Source organism: Nelusetta ayraudi, unplaced genomic scaffold (assembly GCF_046127955.1).
Source record: "Nelusetta ayraudi isolate G7.1 ecotype Tasmania unplaced genomic scaffold, CSIRO-AGI_Nayr_v1 ptg000031l, whole genome shotgun sequence".
Lineage (NCBI taxonomy): Eukaryota > Metazoa > Chordata > Actinopteri > Tetraodontiformes > Monacanthidae > Nelusetta > Nelusetta ayraudi.
This window is the reverse complement of record NW_027466081.1, coordinates 4,234,187-4,249,894: the sequence shown is the minus strand read 5'-3', so window position 1 is coordinate 4,249,894 and position 15,708 is coordinate 4,234,187. Positions and strand designations below refer to the sequence as shown.

Here is a 15,708-nt window from a genome sequence, read left to right as displayed (position 1 = left end):
AAGGCACGTTATAATTGAATATAATGTTTTTTGGCGAGTCACATTGATACGTGTGGGGGAAGTAGGACACTTATTGAATATATTATGCCTTTTGTACCCAGTACAAGTACAAGACTGGATACCGCAAGCAGGTGGGCCACCACATCGGCGCTCGCTCCATCCAGGACGACCCTCTGCTGGTGCTGGCTCTGAACTCAGCCAAGATCGCCAGCGACTTCCTGTACAAGAAGGACTTCAACAAGTCCAAGACCAAGTTCCACCTCCCAGTGGACATGATGGCCTTTGAGCTGGCCAAGAAGAACCAGATCCAGGTCAACCATGCCAACTACATCACCCGCCTGCACAACTGGACCTGCCTGCCCGACTCCAGCGACGTGAGGCAAGCCAGACACGCGTATGACCTGCAGAGCGATGTGAGTAATACCTGCTTTCTGTATCATTATTTATTTCAAATATTATTATTTTACATTCAGGCTGCCATTGACCATTGTGTATGACATCCATTCTGCTTACAGGCTGTTTACAAAGCAGACATGAAGTGGCTTCAGGGTCTTGGTTGGGTCCCAATGGGTTCCCTTGACGTAGAGAAAGCTAAAAAGGCCGGAGAGGTCTTGAGTGAGAAGAAGTACCGTCAGCACCCGAGCACCATTCCATTCACCAGCCCCACGGATGCGATGAATCTGGCACTGGCAAAGAGCAACGCTTTAACAATGAATAAGGTAGGTAATCTTACATAGATCTGGAGTCAACACGTCTATTATCATTTTCCTCACTAAACACTTAACTTGTGTGGTGTGTTCAGCATCTCTACACGGAGGCATGGGAGAAAGACAAGACCAACATCCACATTAATCCCGACACTCCAGAGATTCTCCTCTCTCAGCAGAATGCTGTCAACATGAGTGCAGTAAGTGGAATACGATGTATTATTATGTGATTCTTTCATTATCTTCATTATTCCTGCACATGGAAGCAGTTGTACCGTAAATTGGCCAGGAAAGCTTCTAATGTTTGTAAATGATTTCCTGCAGTTTTGGAGAAAAGTTTTCTCATTAATTCTTGATCTAACAGCTACATTTGGTCATTCATTGAATCGTATTTTATTTTCTCATTGTTTAGAAACTGTACAGACAAGGTTTTGAGGAAACTATCAACAAGGGCTACTTCCTCCCCGGCGATGCCATTTCTGTGAAGTCGGCTAGGGCCTCCAGGGATATCGTCAGTGATGTGAGTAACCCCTCGGCTCACCGTTTCTGCACAAATACATGCTTCTCTTGTGTCAAACCCCAATTGCTCAAGTCATAACTGTTTTTTTTCCCTGATCATCATTAGTTCAAGTACAAGACCGGATATCGCAGACAGGTGGGCCACCACATCGGCGCCCGCTGCGTCCAGGACGACCCCCTGATCATGCTGGCTCTCAACTCAGCCAAGATCGCCAGCGACGCCGTGTACAAGAAGGACTACAACAAGTCCAAGACCAAGTTCCACCTGCCAGTGGACATGCTGAACCTCGAGCTGGCCAAGAAGTGCCAGATCCAGGTCAACGACTTCAACTACAGGACTCACCTGCACAACTGGACTTGCCTGCCAGACTCCAACGACGTGGTGCAGGCCAGGAAGGCTTATGACCTGCAGAGCGATGTAGGTGTTTCTGTATATTACATTGTCACATTGTGCAATTTAGACTGCGCTGACGTCATTGTTTTATGCCGCTTTTCTTGCACAGGCTGTTTATAAATCCGACATGGATGAGGTCATTGGTGTTGGATGGGTCCCCATTGGTTCGATTGACGTGATGAAGGCCAAGAATGCCTCCACAATTCTCAGCGAGCGCCTTTACAGGCAGAAACCAGACGCGTTAAAATTCACAACTGACATGAGCTCCATGCCCATGGTCTTGGCTAAAGCGAATGCTGGCATCATCAACAAGGTAAGGAGTCATCTTGTTCTCTCAGGCGTTCTGCTTGCTTGTTTGTTGGCCGTCCCTGTTCATCTTCTTATTTTCTCTCACCACAGAAAAGCTACATCGCTGCTTGGGAGGCTGAGAAGGCGAAGACTCACGTGACCCCTGACATCCCGGAAATTCTGCTTTCCAAAGCCAACGCAGACAACATGAGCAAGGTATTTTTGCTTTCTCCCCTCATCCCACTCAGGGATAAGTTCTACATCCAGATTAATTAATATTGACTGTATGTTCGGGACAATGACCTTTTTAATTATTGACTTGGTTTTTCAATTTTTGTCACCAGAAATTATACAGACAAGGTGTTGAAGAGATGTTCAGAAAGGGCTACGACTTGAAGGCCAACGCCGTCTCTATCATTGCTGCCAAACATGGAAGAGAAATCATCAGTGATGTGAGTACATTTGAGTTTCTCTTTAATTCTACAATGTTTTTTTTTCCTTCCCTATTTTGTTCTTCTCTTTCTACTTATTCTTTATATTGTTCCTCTTCATCTTTTTCCCAATGCTGCATCGTTTACAGTGTCACACTTTTGCATTTGTAAATAATGGAAGTAGAAATTGTCACTTTTGTAATCCAACCGACAGACAAATGTGCTTCTCCAACAATGATTGCAAATACTATGTAGTGCATAAAGTGAGCCTTGCAAAGGCCATTCAAAAGAATTGCTCCCTACGATCACATTATTATTTTCTCTCCGCTCAGTACAAGTACAAGACTGGATACCGCAAGCAGGTGGGCCACCACATTGGCGCTCGCTGCGTCCAGGACGACCCGCTGATCATGCTGGCTCTCAACTCAGCCAAGATCGCCAGTGACGCCCTGTACAAGAAGGACTTCAACAAGTCCAAGACCAAGTTCCACCTGCCAGTGGACATGCTGAACCTCGAGCTGGCCAAGAAGTGTCAGAAACAAGTCAACGACTTCAACTACAGGACCCACCTGCACCAGTGGACTTGCCTGCCGGACTCCACCGACGTGGTCCAGGCCAGGAAGGCTTATGACCTGCAGAGCGACGTGAGTGTTGGGAATGCTGCACGTCTTCACGAAACACTTGAATAAACACATAACCCACGTTCTTCCGCTCTCTTGGATGCAGGCTGTGTACAAGGCCGACATGGAATGGGTCAAGGGAACCGGCTGGGTGCCGATCGGTTCAGTTGATGTGGAGAAAGCCAAGAAAGCGGGGGAGATCCTGAGCGAGCAGAAGTACCGTCAGCATCCCAGAAACTTCAAATTCACTGCCAACACCACTGACATGCCATATGTCCTCGCTCTGGCCAATGCCCAAATTATGGACAAGGTAGAGTCACTTAATAATTTACAGTATTTTAATGACATCTTTCCCCTTAAATTTTGCTTCATGTCAGTCAGAAATTTATCAGAAAGCTTTTCAAAAAATACATTTTGGCACAATAAGTTTCTTCAGTTTGACGCCATAGATGATAACTTATTCAAATAGTTTGGCTGCAATGTGCATAATATGTTCCTGGACTCAGATTCACAATGGTACTTTTAAACATGTTCATCCGCTGTTTACAGAAAGCATACGTCTCCGCTTGGGAAAGCGATAAGACCAACATCCATGTCATGCCCGACACTCCAGAGATCCTCCTGGCCAAGCAGAACAAGCTGAACACCAGTCTGGTAATGCAACGCTATGTCACGCAATGAATTTAGCAAGCGCTTTCACTTTGACAGGAATTATCCGCTTGATCTCTTGGTTGAATAATTTGTTGTTCTTACATCATACAGAATCTCATAATGTTGTTTTTTTTTTCCAACAGAAACATTACAAAGAAGGCTACATGGATGCCATCAACAAAGGATATTACCTTCCCAAAGATGCCATCTCTGTTTTGTCAGCCAGAGCCTCCCGCGACATCGTCAGCGACGTATGTCATTTTTTACATATCCACATTCCCTCTCCTTTGTGATTCTCTCGGAAAGTTTTTCATCTGAGATGACGTGTGCACCATTTTTTGAAATATTTCCATTCTCCATCTTTTCAGTACAAGTACAAAGCTGGTTTCCGCAAGCAGTGCGGCCACCACATCGGAGCCCTCAGTGTGAACGACGACCCGCTGTGCTTGCTGGCTGCCAACGCGGCCAGGATCAGCAGCGACAACATCTACAAGAAGGACTTCAACAAGACCAAGACCAAGTTCCACCTGCCAGTGGACATGCTGACGATTGAGCTGGCCAAGAAGTGTCAGAAACAAGTCAACGACTTCAACTACAGGACCCACCTGCACCAGTGGACTTGTCTGCCGGACTCCAACGACGTGGTGCAGGCCAGGAAGGTCTACGACCTTCAGAGTGATGTAAGTGCATTTTTACTCAAGCCAGGGATTGTGAATATTTTGATGGAAATGTTTTAATAGCACATAAAAAACAATTAACCAATGATTCCTTACAATAATCTGTGTGTCTATAACATCAGTGAAGTCGCTCGAAATGAGAGTGAAAATCCACCTGCTGCTTCTTTCGATAGCAACAATTTTCAGAGAATGTGTTATAAAAGATTTATCCTGGAGTTAAACCCTTTGTGATGTCACAAAAGGTCCCCGCTAGCTCTCATAGGTTAGTGATACATGTTGATTCAACTTGCATATATGTGGCTGGAAAGAACTGTCGATAAGTAATTATATGAGGCAGCTTCACGGAAAACTGGGATGAAATAATTTCTATTTTCTGTTATGATATTCTTTATATTCTTTTGTAAAAAAAAAAAAAAAAAGGAACCTTTACAAAAGTAAAGTATTTGAGATCTGGCAAACATCTTGTTTGCTCTTAACCTCTTTTTTTTTTTTTACACTCAGAGCAAAACCATGCTTACAATTTACATCTTACTATGGTAAACATGACAGATTTTAATTCTGTTGCATCTTGCTCCCTAGAATGCATACAAAGCGGACCTGGAGTGGCTGAGGGGATGCGGCTGGTCCCCTCAGGACTCTGTGGACGTCATCAAAGCCAGAAACGCCCAGACCATTATCAACGAGAGGCTCTACCGCCAGCCACCGAGCACCGTGAAGTTCACCAGTGTGGTCGACCTCCCAGCCATCGTCCTGTCCAAGCAGAACGCCGACAACATCAGCGATGTGAGTGACTGCCTTTCATGAACGCAACGCCTAACATATTTGAAGTAAAAGTCGAACTCTTTGATAAAAAATGCTGATGTCACAGTAGAGTGATGCTAATGTGTGTGCTTTTTGTCCTAACAGAGAAAGTACAAAGAAGTCTGGGAGGCAGAAAAGGCCAGAATCCACATCCCGAATGACATTCCCGCGTTTGAACTGTCCAAGGCCAACTCTGTCAACATCAGCAATGTGAGTTCATCTCAGTGTGTTCACTCATTGTTAAAACATTTTCAAGGGATATGATTTTAGTTTTGTGTGTGTTTTTTTTTTTATTTGTACATGTAAATTGTAACTGGCAGGTCCTTAGAAAGTGTCTTACAGTCATTTCCATGTTGTGTCATCCATCCAGAAACTCTACACAAAGGCATGGGATGACCAGAAGGCCAAAGGCTACCACATCAAGGAGGATGCTATTTCTGTGTTGAAGGCCAGAGCTTCAAGAGACATCGTCAGTGATGTAAGAAAAACAAGAAGAACAGGAAATCCAATGTGAAATTCCCTCTCTGACAACTCATTAATACTTGTCTCTGTCTGTAGTTCAAGTACCATGATGCTTACCGCAAGCAGGTGGGCCACCACATCGGCGCTCGCTGCGTCCAGGACGACCCGCTGATCATGCTGGCTCTCAACTCAGCCAAGATCGCCAGTGATGCCCTGTACAAGAAGGACTTCAACAAGTCCAAGACCAAGTTCCACCTGCCAGTGGACATGCTGAACCTCGAGCTGGCCAAGAAGTGTCAGAAACAAGTCAACGACTTCAACTACAGGACCCACCTGCACCAGTGGACTTGCCTGCCGGACTCCACCGACGTGGTGCAGGCCAGGAAGGCTTACGATCTTCAGAGCGATGTATGTTTATATGGAGCATAATCACTCACAAACACATTATCTCCTAATTTCTTGGAATTATTAAGTCCTGAATGTCATCTGGACACATTCTCAATGTTGTGTGAATGCTCTAATATGCTTTTGTTTTCTTTTTAGGCTGTGTACAAAGCAGATATGGAGTGGCTACGCGGATGTGGATGGATGCCTCATGAGAGTGTGGATGTTCTCAAAGTCAAGCACGCGCAGAAGATCCTGGCTGATGTAAGGCTCACTACACTTTCACCTCCATAATCTAAGCCATGAAAATGTTTACCATTATTTTTTCAAACATTGCTCAATGACCCCACACTCCCCAATTCCTTAATCTAAACTTTGTACTTGGTTTTTCTTTTTTTTTTTACCTACAGAGAGGTTATCGCGTCAAACTGGACGACCAGAAGTTCATAGTTCCAACTGACAGAATTGACTTAGTCTGTGCAAAGAATGCTGCTGACGTCCTCAACGAGGTTAGTTTGACTCCAAGCCATCATTTTTTTATTTTTTTTTTTGCCATTGTGTTCAGCTCCTTCTTTATTAAAATCACATGGCAAACAAAGCCGTATTTTACTTTATAAATAAGCCTCTATTTCATCCTTTGCTCAGGCCAAATATCGTGAAGCGTGGCACCAGGACAAGACCAGTTACACACTGTCGGACACTCCAATTCTTGCCACGGCCAGAGAGGTGGCAAAGAACGTTCACCCGGTGAGTCTGGCCTACTGATAAAGCGTTCAATCTGCCTGTTGACCATACTTAACACTTGTTCAAGTTGTACCCTCCAATTGATGCCTGCATACAAGCAATGCCGTGTAATGAGATGATAACAATTTCCTCGTGTCTCACAGAAACTGTACACCAAAGACTGGGATAAGGTGAAGGCCACTGGCTACTTTATGCCAGGAGACGCTGTGCCAATCAAGCAGTGCATCCAGACTTCTAAAGTACAGAGTCAGGTGAGCGGTAAAAAAATAATCCTGATTTGTAAGAATATGTTATGGGATGAAAAATGTATTTAGCCAAATTGGAAACATCACATTGACAAGATAATTTGCTTTGTCTCACCTATAGCACAAGTACCTCGATGCTTACCGCAAGCAGGTGGGCCACCACATCGGCGCTCGCTGCGTCCAGGACGACCCCCTGATCATGCTGGCTCTCCACTCAGCCAAGATCGCCAGCGACGCCCTGTACAAGAAGGACTTCAACAAGTCCAAGACCAAGTTCAACCTCCCGGTGGACATGCTGCAGTTTGAGCTGGCCAAGAAGTGCCAGATCCAGGTCAACGATGACATGTACAGGACCCGCCTGCACCAGTGGACTTGCCTGCCCGACTCCACTGACGTCATGCAGGCCCGTAAGGCCTATGACCTCCAGAGCGATGTGAGTCCACCTTGAACCACCTTATGGCTGATTCAGAAAGTAGAGAAATAATATCTCGTCATCCTAATCGCCTAAAATCTGTTTTACGTTTTCTCCACAGTGTGTTTACAAGGCTGATTTGGAATGGATCCGAGGCTGCGGCTGGGTGGCTGCCGACTCTGTTGACCATGTCAAAGTCAGGAAGGCCCAGGAGATTCTCAACGATGTACGTTTAGCCTGACGAAAAAACAATCAGTGGCTTCCTTCTCGAAGCAGCTGTCGTGTTTTTTGGTTGCATCTCATTGTAATTTTTTGATTCCTACTGCAGAGGCTCTACACGAAGTCTGCCAAGGAAGCCTTTGCAAATTTCACGCTGGTTGTGGACCGTCCCGAGATTGTTTTGGCAAAGGTCAACGCTGCCAACCTCAGTGATGTATGTCTAAATTCGACAATAAAATAACTCATTTTGTAGATCCACTTTTGGAAAATCTCTCCAAAACCTAAATGACGTTTGTTTGTTTTTTTTTCTCTTACCTTAGCTCAAGTACAAAGAGACGTTTAATGCCGAAAAGGGTCACTACATTGGCTCAGATGACACTCCTCAGCTGGCCCACAGCAGGGAGGTGTCCAAGATCGTCAGTGAGGTAATGGAAAACTGTTATTTGTGCAGCTTTATTTGCCTTTTATCCATTCTCAACCTCTTTTTAACATTTTTTGTCCACTTCCATCTGATTTTCAGAAACTGTACAAACTGGACTGGGACGAATCTAAGGCCACAGGATACCAGCTCAACCACCAGTACATCCCACTTGTCAGCGGCAAGAAGGGCAGGGAGATCATCAGCGATGTGCGCGTCTTACCATTTTTCTAATTTGAAGTCCTAATTTCTAACGTTGTTTTCAAATGTATATATCAGAAGAACTGAGACCTTTCTTAATTTAAAATGTACTAGGCCAAGTACAAAGAGTCCCACGAGAAGGCCAAGGGCCACTACATGGCCGGAACCCTGGTGGACTTCCCCGAGGTTATGCGCTTGGGGGAGCAGGAGAAGAACAAGGGACTGGTGCGAGCAAACGTCCTCTTCTTGCAACACAAAAAAACTTCAGACGTGATCATCCAGTTACCCGCATTGCTTGACAATGGTGTTCATTTTTCCCCGTGACGTGCCTTTGCCTCGACAAACAGAGGCTGTACCAGAAGAACTACCATCAAAACAAAACCAAGACTCACCTCCCACCCGACATCATCGCCAACAAAGTGGCCAAGAGGTGCCAGGACATGTTGAGCGATGTCATCTACCGCACCTACCTGCACCAGTGGACCTGCCACCCCGATCAGGAGGACGCCATCCGTGCGCGCAAGACAAATGAGATCCTCAGCGATGTACGTAATCAGTCCGCATCTGCTGCTCGGGGGGCCTTTTGTATGACTGGCGCAGCGCTTAGTTAGCACATGTTTCGGTTGGGAGGGTGTGCAACCACGCCAATAGCACAGTGTCTGTGTTGCACACTTGGACAAGAAGAAGAAGGTCCAGGTGTGCTTGTGTGGTTTTATACTGTTTTAATTGTCTTTTGCAACATCTGTAGCCTGCAACAAAACACACACAGCAGCAAAGTGATAGCGCATACAAAACAAATACAACATCGTGTACAATACACGTTCATGAGGTTTATCACTTCTGCTCACCAGTAAAGTAACGCACACACCGGCATTAGCTCAGCGCTAGCTCCGCAACAAGGCCACCCGTGACTTGAGTGGCATCAGGATCCCTCCCCTTCAAGCTATTAGCTGCCGCCAGTGCTTGTGTGCATTACTTTGCAAATAGCCGATCTACGCCAAAGCCTACTTTGTCTATCATTGACAGCAGTGAAGTCAAAACAAATAAATTGAAATTACAAATCAGAATTTATCGTCCATAGCAACAGCTCTCAGGCGGCCCACACCTGTAGTAAGCATATGAACACAACTATATGGTTTAGCTATATGCTAATTTTAAATACATAGATAGATAGATAGATAGATAGATAGATAGATAGATAGATAGATGGATTTTTCTTTACAGAAACTCTATATTTTTTTTTTCTTTGCTTGGGGCAAATTCAAATATGGTCTCCTACAATGAACATAACAATAACGGTCTTTCTGCTGTGTGCTCTTTACCGAACAGGTGTTTTACAAGGATGACCTGAACTGGATGAAGGGTATTGGCTGCTTCGTGTGGGACACACCAGAGATCCTCCGTGCCAAGAAGTCCTACGAGCTGCAAAGCGAAGTAAGCCAGTTGACATAAAAAAAATCTTCATTCGTTTAAAAATAATACTTGGAAGTGTGGTGATTAAGCCGTATCATTTTTCAATATCTTTCCATAGCTCAAATACAGGGATGAGGCCAAAAAGGAATTCAACAATTACTCCATTGTGACAGACACCCCCGTTTACGTGACTGCTATCTTGGGTCACACATGGGCCAGTGAGGTGAGTAAACAGACCTTCAAAATGAATTACATATATTTTTATGTGAAATAAATTAATAAATGCAATATATATGTATATGTATATATTTATTTATTTATTTATTTATTTATTTATTTATTTTTTTTTAAATGCTGAATGCATCCATTGAATAATTGTCCCTGACAGCTCAACTACAGGGAGGCTTACCATAAGGAGAAGCACCTGTACACCACTGTGCTGGACACCTATGACTATGCCAGATGCCACAACTTTAAGCATTTCTTCAGCAACGTAAGTGATTATCACCACGTCTGCATTTTAAACTGTGATAAGATTGGGGCACTTTTTATGTTCCCAAGACACATTTTGACCGTGTTCTCGTCCTCCGTCAACAGAAAAACTACACCTCTGCCTGGGACAAAATCAAGGCCAAGAGCTACCACATTCCGCACGACTCGCACGCCCTGCAGCACGCCAAGACTCAGAAGATCATCCTCAGCGGCGTGAGTTCACCTTCGAGTTTTCGCTCTTTTCATTCCACTAATTAAATCGAGCCTTGAATAAATGCAAATGCAAATATTGGCTCCTCTCCTTCCATCAGGTGAAGTACAAGGAGGACTATGAGAAGTTCAAGTCCCTCTACAGTCTGCCCAAGTCTCTCGAGGACGATCCCTCCACAGCTCGCTGCGTCAAAGCCGGCAAGCTGGTCCTGGATGTGAGTTACGTCACAGATGCAACTCTGAGACATTCACACATGAAACTTGTGTCTGGCAAATAGTTATTTTTTTTGCTTTGTGTCCCTCGCCTGTAGCGTCTGTACAAAGAGTCTTACGAGAAGAACAAGGCCAAGAACCACATCCCACCAGACATGCTGGAGATCCTGTCCGCTCGCAACACCCAGTCCACTGTCAGCGGCATCAACTACCGCAAGTACCTGCACCAGTGGATTTGCCTCCCCGACATGCAGGTGTACGTGCAGGCGCGCAAGGTCAACGAGCAGCTCAGTGACGTGAGTAGCTACACTGCGATTAACGTTTCCATTTTTTCCCCTCGCACGTCGACTAATCTTGTCTGTTTTCCGCGGCCCTCTGCAGATCTTCTACAAGGACGACCTGAACTGGCTGAAGGGTATCGGCTGCTACGCCTGGGACACTCCGGAGATTCTGCGCGTCAAGCATGCCGGCGACCTGCAGAGCGATGTAACTACCCTCACCTTCCCGGACATGAAAAACCTACCTGCTGACAACCGGAGCAAACGGTGACACTCCTCCGCTTTCATTTCAGAACAAGTACAGAGCCAAAGGCGTCGAGGCCTTCAAGGATTACTCAGTGGTGACCGACACCCCCGTGTACGAGACGGCCAAGCAGAACGCCGTGAACCTGAGCGATGTGAGTGACTTGTTGTCTTTAACGGTTGTCGCCGTATTGCAGTCCTTGTTCGTCACCTTTTTCCTTCCTTTCTTCCTTTCTTTCTGCAGCTGCACTATCGTTCCGACTACAACGTCAACATCAAGGGCACCAACACCGCTCCTTCCGTGACCATTGACACGCAGAGGGCACGCCTGGCTAACTACATTCAGAGTGATGTAAGATAACTGTGACCGGCAAAACGACAGTTTAAGTTGACCAAATAGAACATGCCAAGGTCCTGTGGCATGCACGAATAAAGTTAAAGGCTAAAGACATATTTTACTTATCTTTTGTATTAAATTTAAACAAAATTGTCTTATTATTTTTAGGTGTTTCAATCAAATCTTTGAGTTTGGTTTTCTGTGCAGGTAAATGGCATCCCGTTGAATTGATTCCACTTTTGTCTTTACCTCTTAATCAGAACATTTACAAGGAGGCCAACAAGAACTCCATGGCCACTGGTTACTCCCTGTCCAGCGACACGCCACTCATCAAGCAGGTCAAGCTGAACAGCACTGTCGCCAGCAGCGTAAGTCCACCGGCATCTGATAATATTGATGTTCCCTTGAGTGTTTTTATTTAATGCATTTGTTTGATTATGTATCGCTTTATCTACACAGGTGAAGTACAAGGAGGCCTACGAGATGACCAAGGCTAAGTGTTACTCCCTTCACCCTGAGGGCGTCAACTTTGTCAACTCCAGGAAGGCTCACAAGATCTGCAATGAGGTAAGATCACTGGGCCGTGGCTGAGTTCAGGTCGGAGGTTGAAGTGACTTTTTGGTGTTCTTGACAAGATTACAAATACGGAAAATTCTCCATTGTCACGCCACGTCTCCTTCCCCTCCCTCAGCGCCTGTATCGGGAGGATTATCACAAGCAAAAGGACAAAATCCACACCACCTATGACACCCCCGACATCAGACAAGTCAAGATGAACCAGGATCACCTCAGCGACGTACAGCATTCTCACCGCCGCTCATCGACTCGCTTTTCTTGATTGGATGTTAACGCTGCACTCTCTTGTCTTGTCCAGCTGTGGTACAGAGAGAAATACAACAACACCCGCGGCCAGCTGATCTCTCTCCCCATCACGCCCCAGCTGATGCACTGCTACCACGTCAACGAGATCACCAGCGAGGTGCGTGAGACGGAGACTCGCGAGGAGCTCAGCTTTTGTTGCACTTTTTTTTGTTTGTTTGTTTGTTTGTTTGAGACGTCTAAATATTCCGTCCGCTTTCAGCTGAAATACAAAGAGGATCTGATGTGGCTGAGAGGCCTGGGCTGCTTCCTGTATGACACGCCAGAGATGGTCCACGTGCGCAACATTACCAAGCAGAGGGTAAGAGAATGGGACACTTTATACTAGAATAATTTCTCTGCATTCATTTCAGTGTCGCTGCAGTAATTGCTTTCTATTATATTTCTAGGTGAGCTACCCAGTGGAGGCAAAGAAGAACCTGGCTAACTTCTCGGTGGTCCTGGACACGCCAGAGTACAACCGCGTCACTGAGCTGAAGTCGCACATGAGCAACGTGAGTCGACGTCTTTGAGCACAAAATTTCATGAATGGCTCAGAAAACATGGCATTTCTATTTGGACAACTTCTTAACTATTTTTTTGTGCCTGTCCTCTCGCAGATCATTTACAAATCCCACAGCAAGATGGAAATGTCTAAAGTCTCCACCCCAGCCAACGCTCTGGACATCCAGAGGGCCAAGTGGGCCCAGCAGCTCACTAACAAAGCAAGTTTGTGCCGACGCAACATGTCGACCGTTTGCTTGACGCCAGCCGATCCTCTTCACCCGATCGTCCTTTCATTGCGTGTGTGTGTGTGTGTGCCCCAACAGTACATTTACACAGACTTGGCGGCGAAGGAGAGGGCTCACTATACCCCCGAAGCTGACACGCCAAACCTGGGACTCGCAAGAAGAATGAAAGTCGTCTACAGCGACGTAAGTCTTCTGTCCTTCTGCTGCGGTTTGTGCTATTTACTAGAAGTAAAAAAAACAGATTGTTTTCATATCTTACTGTTGTTCTAAATTGTTTCCCCCCCCCATCAGAACAAATACAAAGAGCAGTATGAGAAGATGAAGCACAGATACACTGCCATCGCCGACACGCCTCTCCTGATCCGCTCCAAGAAAGCCTACTTCCAGTCCAGTGACGTGAGTGCATTGACCTGTTAGGCGAGGAGCAGGTCACGACAACAAAACACTCATACATCGTTGTCATCGTGCAGATTTTTATAACTTTCATTCTTATTGAATGCATGCCTAGATATTGCTGGAAAAACTCGCATTTCCTCAAGAAGACACTCGTGAGAGCTGCAAGTCTGCGCATTTTTGTAAAATGCATTTTTTTTTTTTTCCTCCGTGCCTTCAGCTACGTTACAAAGAGACCTTTGAGCTCTCCAAGGGCCGCTACCACACGGTCAAGGACGCTCTGGACATCACCTACCACCGCAGGGTCACTGACGACATCAGCGAGGTCAGCGCTTCGAAATGACACCACGGTTTTGTCCACTGTTATCTTTTTTTCTTGCACTCACCCGTCTCTGTCTCCTCAACCACTCAGGTCAAATACAGGGAGAAGTACATCAACTCTCTCGGTACCTGGAAGTCCATCCCCGACCGCCCCGAGTTCTTCTTCAGTAGAATTGCCAACGACAATATCAGCAGCGTGAGTGCTTTTTTGTATTACATTGTGGATTTTTTTATGTTTGTGTGTTGACCCGCAGGCAGTTGAGGGACGTCTGAAGTAAGTCTAACAGTTGTGAAAATAAAAAAAGAGAGATTTTATTTACCTTTAATATTTTTACGCCCCCCTTTTAGGTCAAGTACAAAGAGGACCTGGATTGGCTGAAGGGCATGGGCTGCTTCGTGTGGGACACGCCTGAGCTGGTGCAGGCCGAGAAGAACAAGACACTGTACAGCGAGGTGAGAATGTAGTCAAATCAAATGAGATTTCATTCGTAGAGCACTTTTCATACAATTGAAATGCACCTCAAAGAGTTCCAACTCAGTAATATAACATTATGCCGACAACGCACATAATATTAAAATGATCTTTACCGTCTTTGTCCTGACCTGCTTCATTTAAATGGGAAACACTGTTTCGCAACACGGGTAACTAAATGCAGTTTCTTGTCTTTTTTTTCCCACAACAGAGACTCTACAAAGCTTCCTTTGAGAAGAACAGAGGCAACTTCAAATACACCTCCGACACGCCGTTCTTCCAGGCTGCCAAGAACGCCTCCTGCCTCATCAACAACGTGAGTCGATTCATCTGTTTCCGTTCAGTTGCTCTGAAAATCAATGAATGTCAGAAAACCATACATTTGTGCACAGTTGTTGTACAAAAACAACCTGTTAATAATGAGATATTCCTCTTTCTTAGCATTGCCATATAGCACCTTTTTAAAAGGACGCGTTGAATCTGTAAAATTGTTGCCCACTGTGTTTATAACCTGCCTTTTTTTCTATAGCTGCACAGCTTTTGAACCTATCTGCTCTCCATCGTTTCTTCATTATTTTTTTTTTTCCCTCTGGAAAACTGTGACCGCATAAAAATCAGTTAACGTCATTTCTCCGGAGCTTTGTCTTTAATCGCCTTCTGACCTTCTGAGCAGAGGTCCTACAGAGCAAGCTATGAGAAGAACAAGGATAAGTTTACCATTACCACAGACGATCCTAGGTACCAGCTGGCCAGGGAGAACAGGAAGATGAGCCAGGTAAACACCAGGGGGAGCACCTTGTCGGACCTCGCCCGCTGCCGCCTCCGCCACCTCCGGACCTCTGACACTGGTGCATGGGGTCCTCCGCAGACCTGCCGGCTGCCGTCTGCGCATGACATAACCGTTCTCTCTATTTGTCCCGCGCAGGCTGACGAATCAGCAGCTGGAACTTTGAGTCTTGAGTGCGCAGGGCTCGTTAGCGTCTGTGCCGTCGAAGAGACGACTTTAAAAAAAACAAAAAAACAAATTGACATGTCAAGTCATCATTAGAGTGCGGAAGATAGTTCCAGTCACTTTGAAGGCACAGAGCATCAGCGTGGTTTCTCATCGGCGGCATGCCGTGTGTGCGTGTGTTGCCTTGTTGTTTTGCGTGCACAGGCGAGGTATAAGTCCAAAGCGAGGGACATGCTAAGGAGCGGCTGCAACGAGCTGCGCCGGCCCGACATCCTCACAGCCCTTTTCTCCACCACCATGGGCAGCAAGGTAAACAAGCAGCTGCAGCGGGTGTTGAATCATCCGTTGACCCGTCCACGAACCAGCAGACTTTTTAAAAAAAAATAATTTTTGTTGCTTTAAAGAAAACGAAACGAAGAGAAAACTGAAAAAAATTCATGATCTCTGCTGTTTGTGGACAGATGTTCATCCCATCACTCGCTCATCTCATAGCAACTCTCCAACTCCATCCAGACCGGCAAATAAACTGAAGAATCCAATCATACATGTCGTCATGTCCCTTTGACCTATTTCATGTTCCCAAATCACCTAATGTCTCATT

General features: G+C 45.6%; 1 protein-coding gene across 13 annotated transcripts in view; it reads left to right on the top strand.

The window, feature by feature from the left end:
- The window catches only part of neb (nebulin), a 60,456-nt gene that overhangs the window by 23,028 nt on the left and 21,720 nt on the right, over positions 1-15,708 (top strand). For 9 of the 13 annotated variants that reach the window (XM_076030959.1, XM_076030953.1, XM_076030950.1 and 6 more), the window contains 51 exons: positions 102-413; positions 516-719; positions 803-907; positions 1,120-1,227; positions 1,333-1,644; positions 1,730-1,933; positions 2,020-2,124; positions 2,253-2,360; positions 2,672-2,983; positions 3,066-3,269; positions 3,509-3,613; positions 3,754-3,861; positions 3,979-4,290; positions 4,867-5,070; positions 5,194-5,298; positions 5,459-5,566; positions 5,647-5,958; positions 6,094-6,198; positions 6,345-6,443; positions 6,580-6,681; positions 6,822-6,929; positions 7,045-7,356; positions 7,457-7,561; positions 7,664-7,768; positions 7,875-7,979; positions 8,075-8,182; positions 8,288-8,398; positions 8,521-8,718; positions 9,503-9,607; positions 9,705-9,809; positions 9,975-10,079; positions 10,184-10,291; positions 10,390-10,503; positions 10,600-10,797; positions 10,883-10,987; positions 11,073-11,177; positions 11,267-11,374; positions 11,620-11,727; positions 11,819-11,926; positions 12,051-12,155; positions 12,234-12,338; positions 12,441-12,539; positions 12,628-12,732; positions 12,838-12,942; positions 13,048-13,152; positions 13,261-13,365; positions 13,583-13,687; positions 13,775-13,879; positions 14,032-14,136; positions 14,367-14,471; positions 15,312-15,416. In XM_076030959.1, the coding sequence (XP_075887074.1) occupies positions 102-413; positions 516-719; positions 803-907; positions 1,120-1,227; positions 1,333-1,644; positions 1,730-1,933; positions 2,020-2,124; positions 2,253-2,360; positions 2,672-2,983; positions 3,066-3,269; positions 3,509-3,613; positions 3,754-3,861; positions 3,979-4,290; positions 4,867-5,070; positions 5,194-5,298; positions 5,459-5,566; positions 5,647-5,958; positions 6,094-6,198; positions 6,345-6,443; positions 6,580-6,681; positions 6,822-6,929; positions 7,045-7,356; positions 7,457-7,561; positions 7,664-7,768; positions 7,875-7,979; positions 8,075-8,182; positions 8,288-8,398; positions 8,521-8,718; positions 9,503-9,607; positions 9,705-9,809; positions 9,975-10,079; positions 10,184-10,291; positions 10,390-10,503; positions 10,600-10,797; positions 10,883-10,987; positions 11,073-11,177; positions 11,267-11,374; positions 11,620-11,727; positions 11,819-11,926; positions 12,051-12,155; positions 12,234-12,338; positions 12,441-12,539; positions 12,628-12,732; positions 12,838-12,942; positions 13,048-13,152; positions 13,261-13,365; positions 13,583-13,687; positions 13,775-13,879; positions 14,032-14,136; positions 14,367-14,471; positions 15,312-15,416 (7,209 nt within the window). Of the gene's footprint in view, positions 1-101; positions 414-515; positions 720-802; positions 908-1,119; positions 1,228-1,332; positions 1,645-1,729; positions 1,934-2,019; positions 2,125-2,252; positions 2,361-2,671; positions 2,984-3,065; positions 3,270-3,508; positions 3,614-3,753; positions 3,862-3,978; positions 4,291-4,866; positions 5,071-5,193; positions 5,299-5,458; positions 5,567-5,646; positions 5,959-6,093; positions 6,199-6,344; positions 6,444-6,579; positions 6,682-6,821; positions 6,930-7,044; positions 7,357-7,456; positions 7,562-7,663; positions 7,769-7,874; positions 7,980-8,074; positions 8,183-8,287; positions 8,399-8,520; positions 8,719-9,502; positions 9,608-9,704; positions 9,810-9,974; positions 10,080-10,183; positions 10,292-10,389; positions 10,504-10,599; positions 10,798-10,882; positions 10,988-11,072; positions 11,178-11,266; positions 11,375-11,619; positions 11,728-11,818; positions 11,927-12,050; positions 12,156-12,233; positions 12,339-12,440; positions 12,540-12,627; positions 12,733-12,837; positions 12,943-13,047; positions 13,153-13,260; positions 13,366-13,582; positions 13,688-13,774; positions 13,880-14,031; positions 14,137-14,366; positions 14,472-14,828; positions 14,931-15,311; positions 15,417-15,708 lie in introns of all 13 variants that reach the window. The other 4 variants (XM_076030954.1, XM_076030952.1, XM_076030961.1 and 1 more) reach the window with 3 other exon arrangements.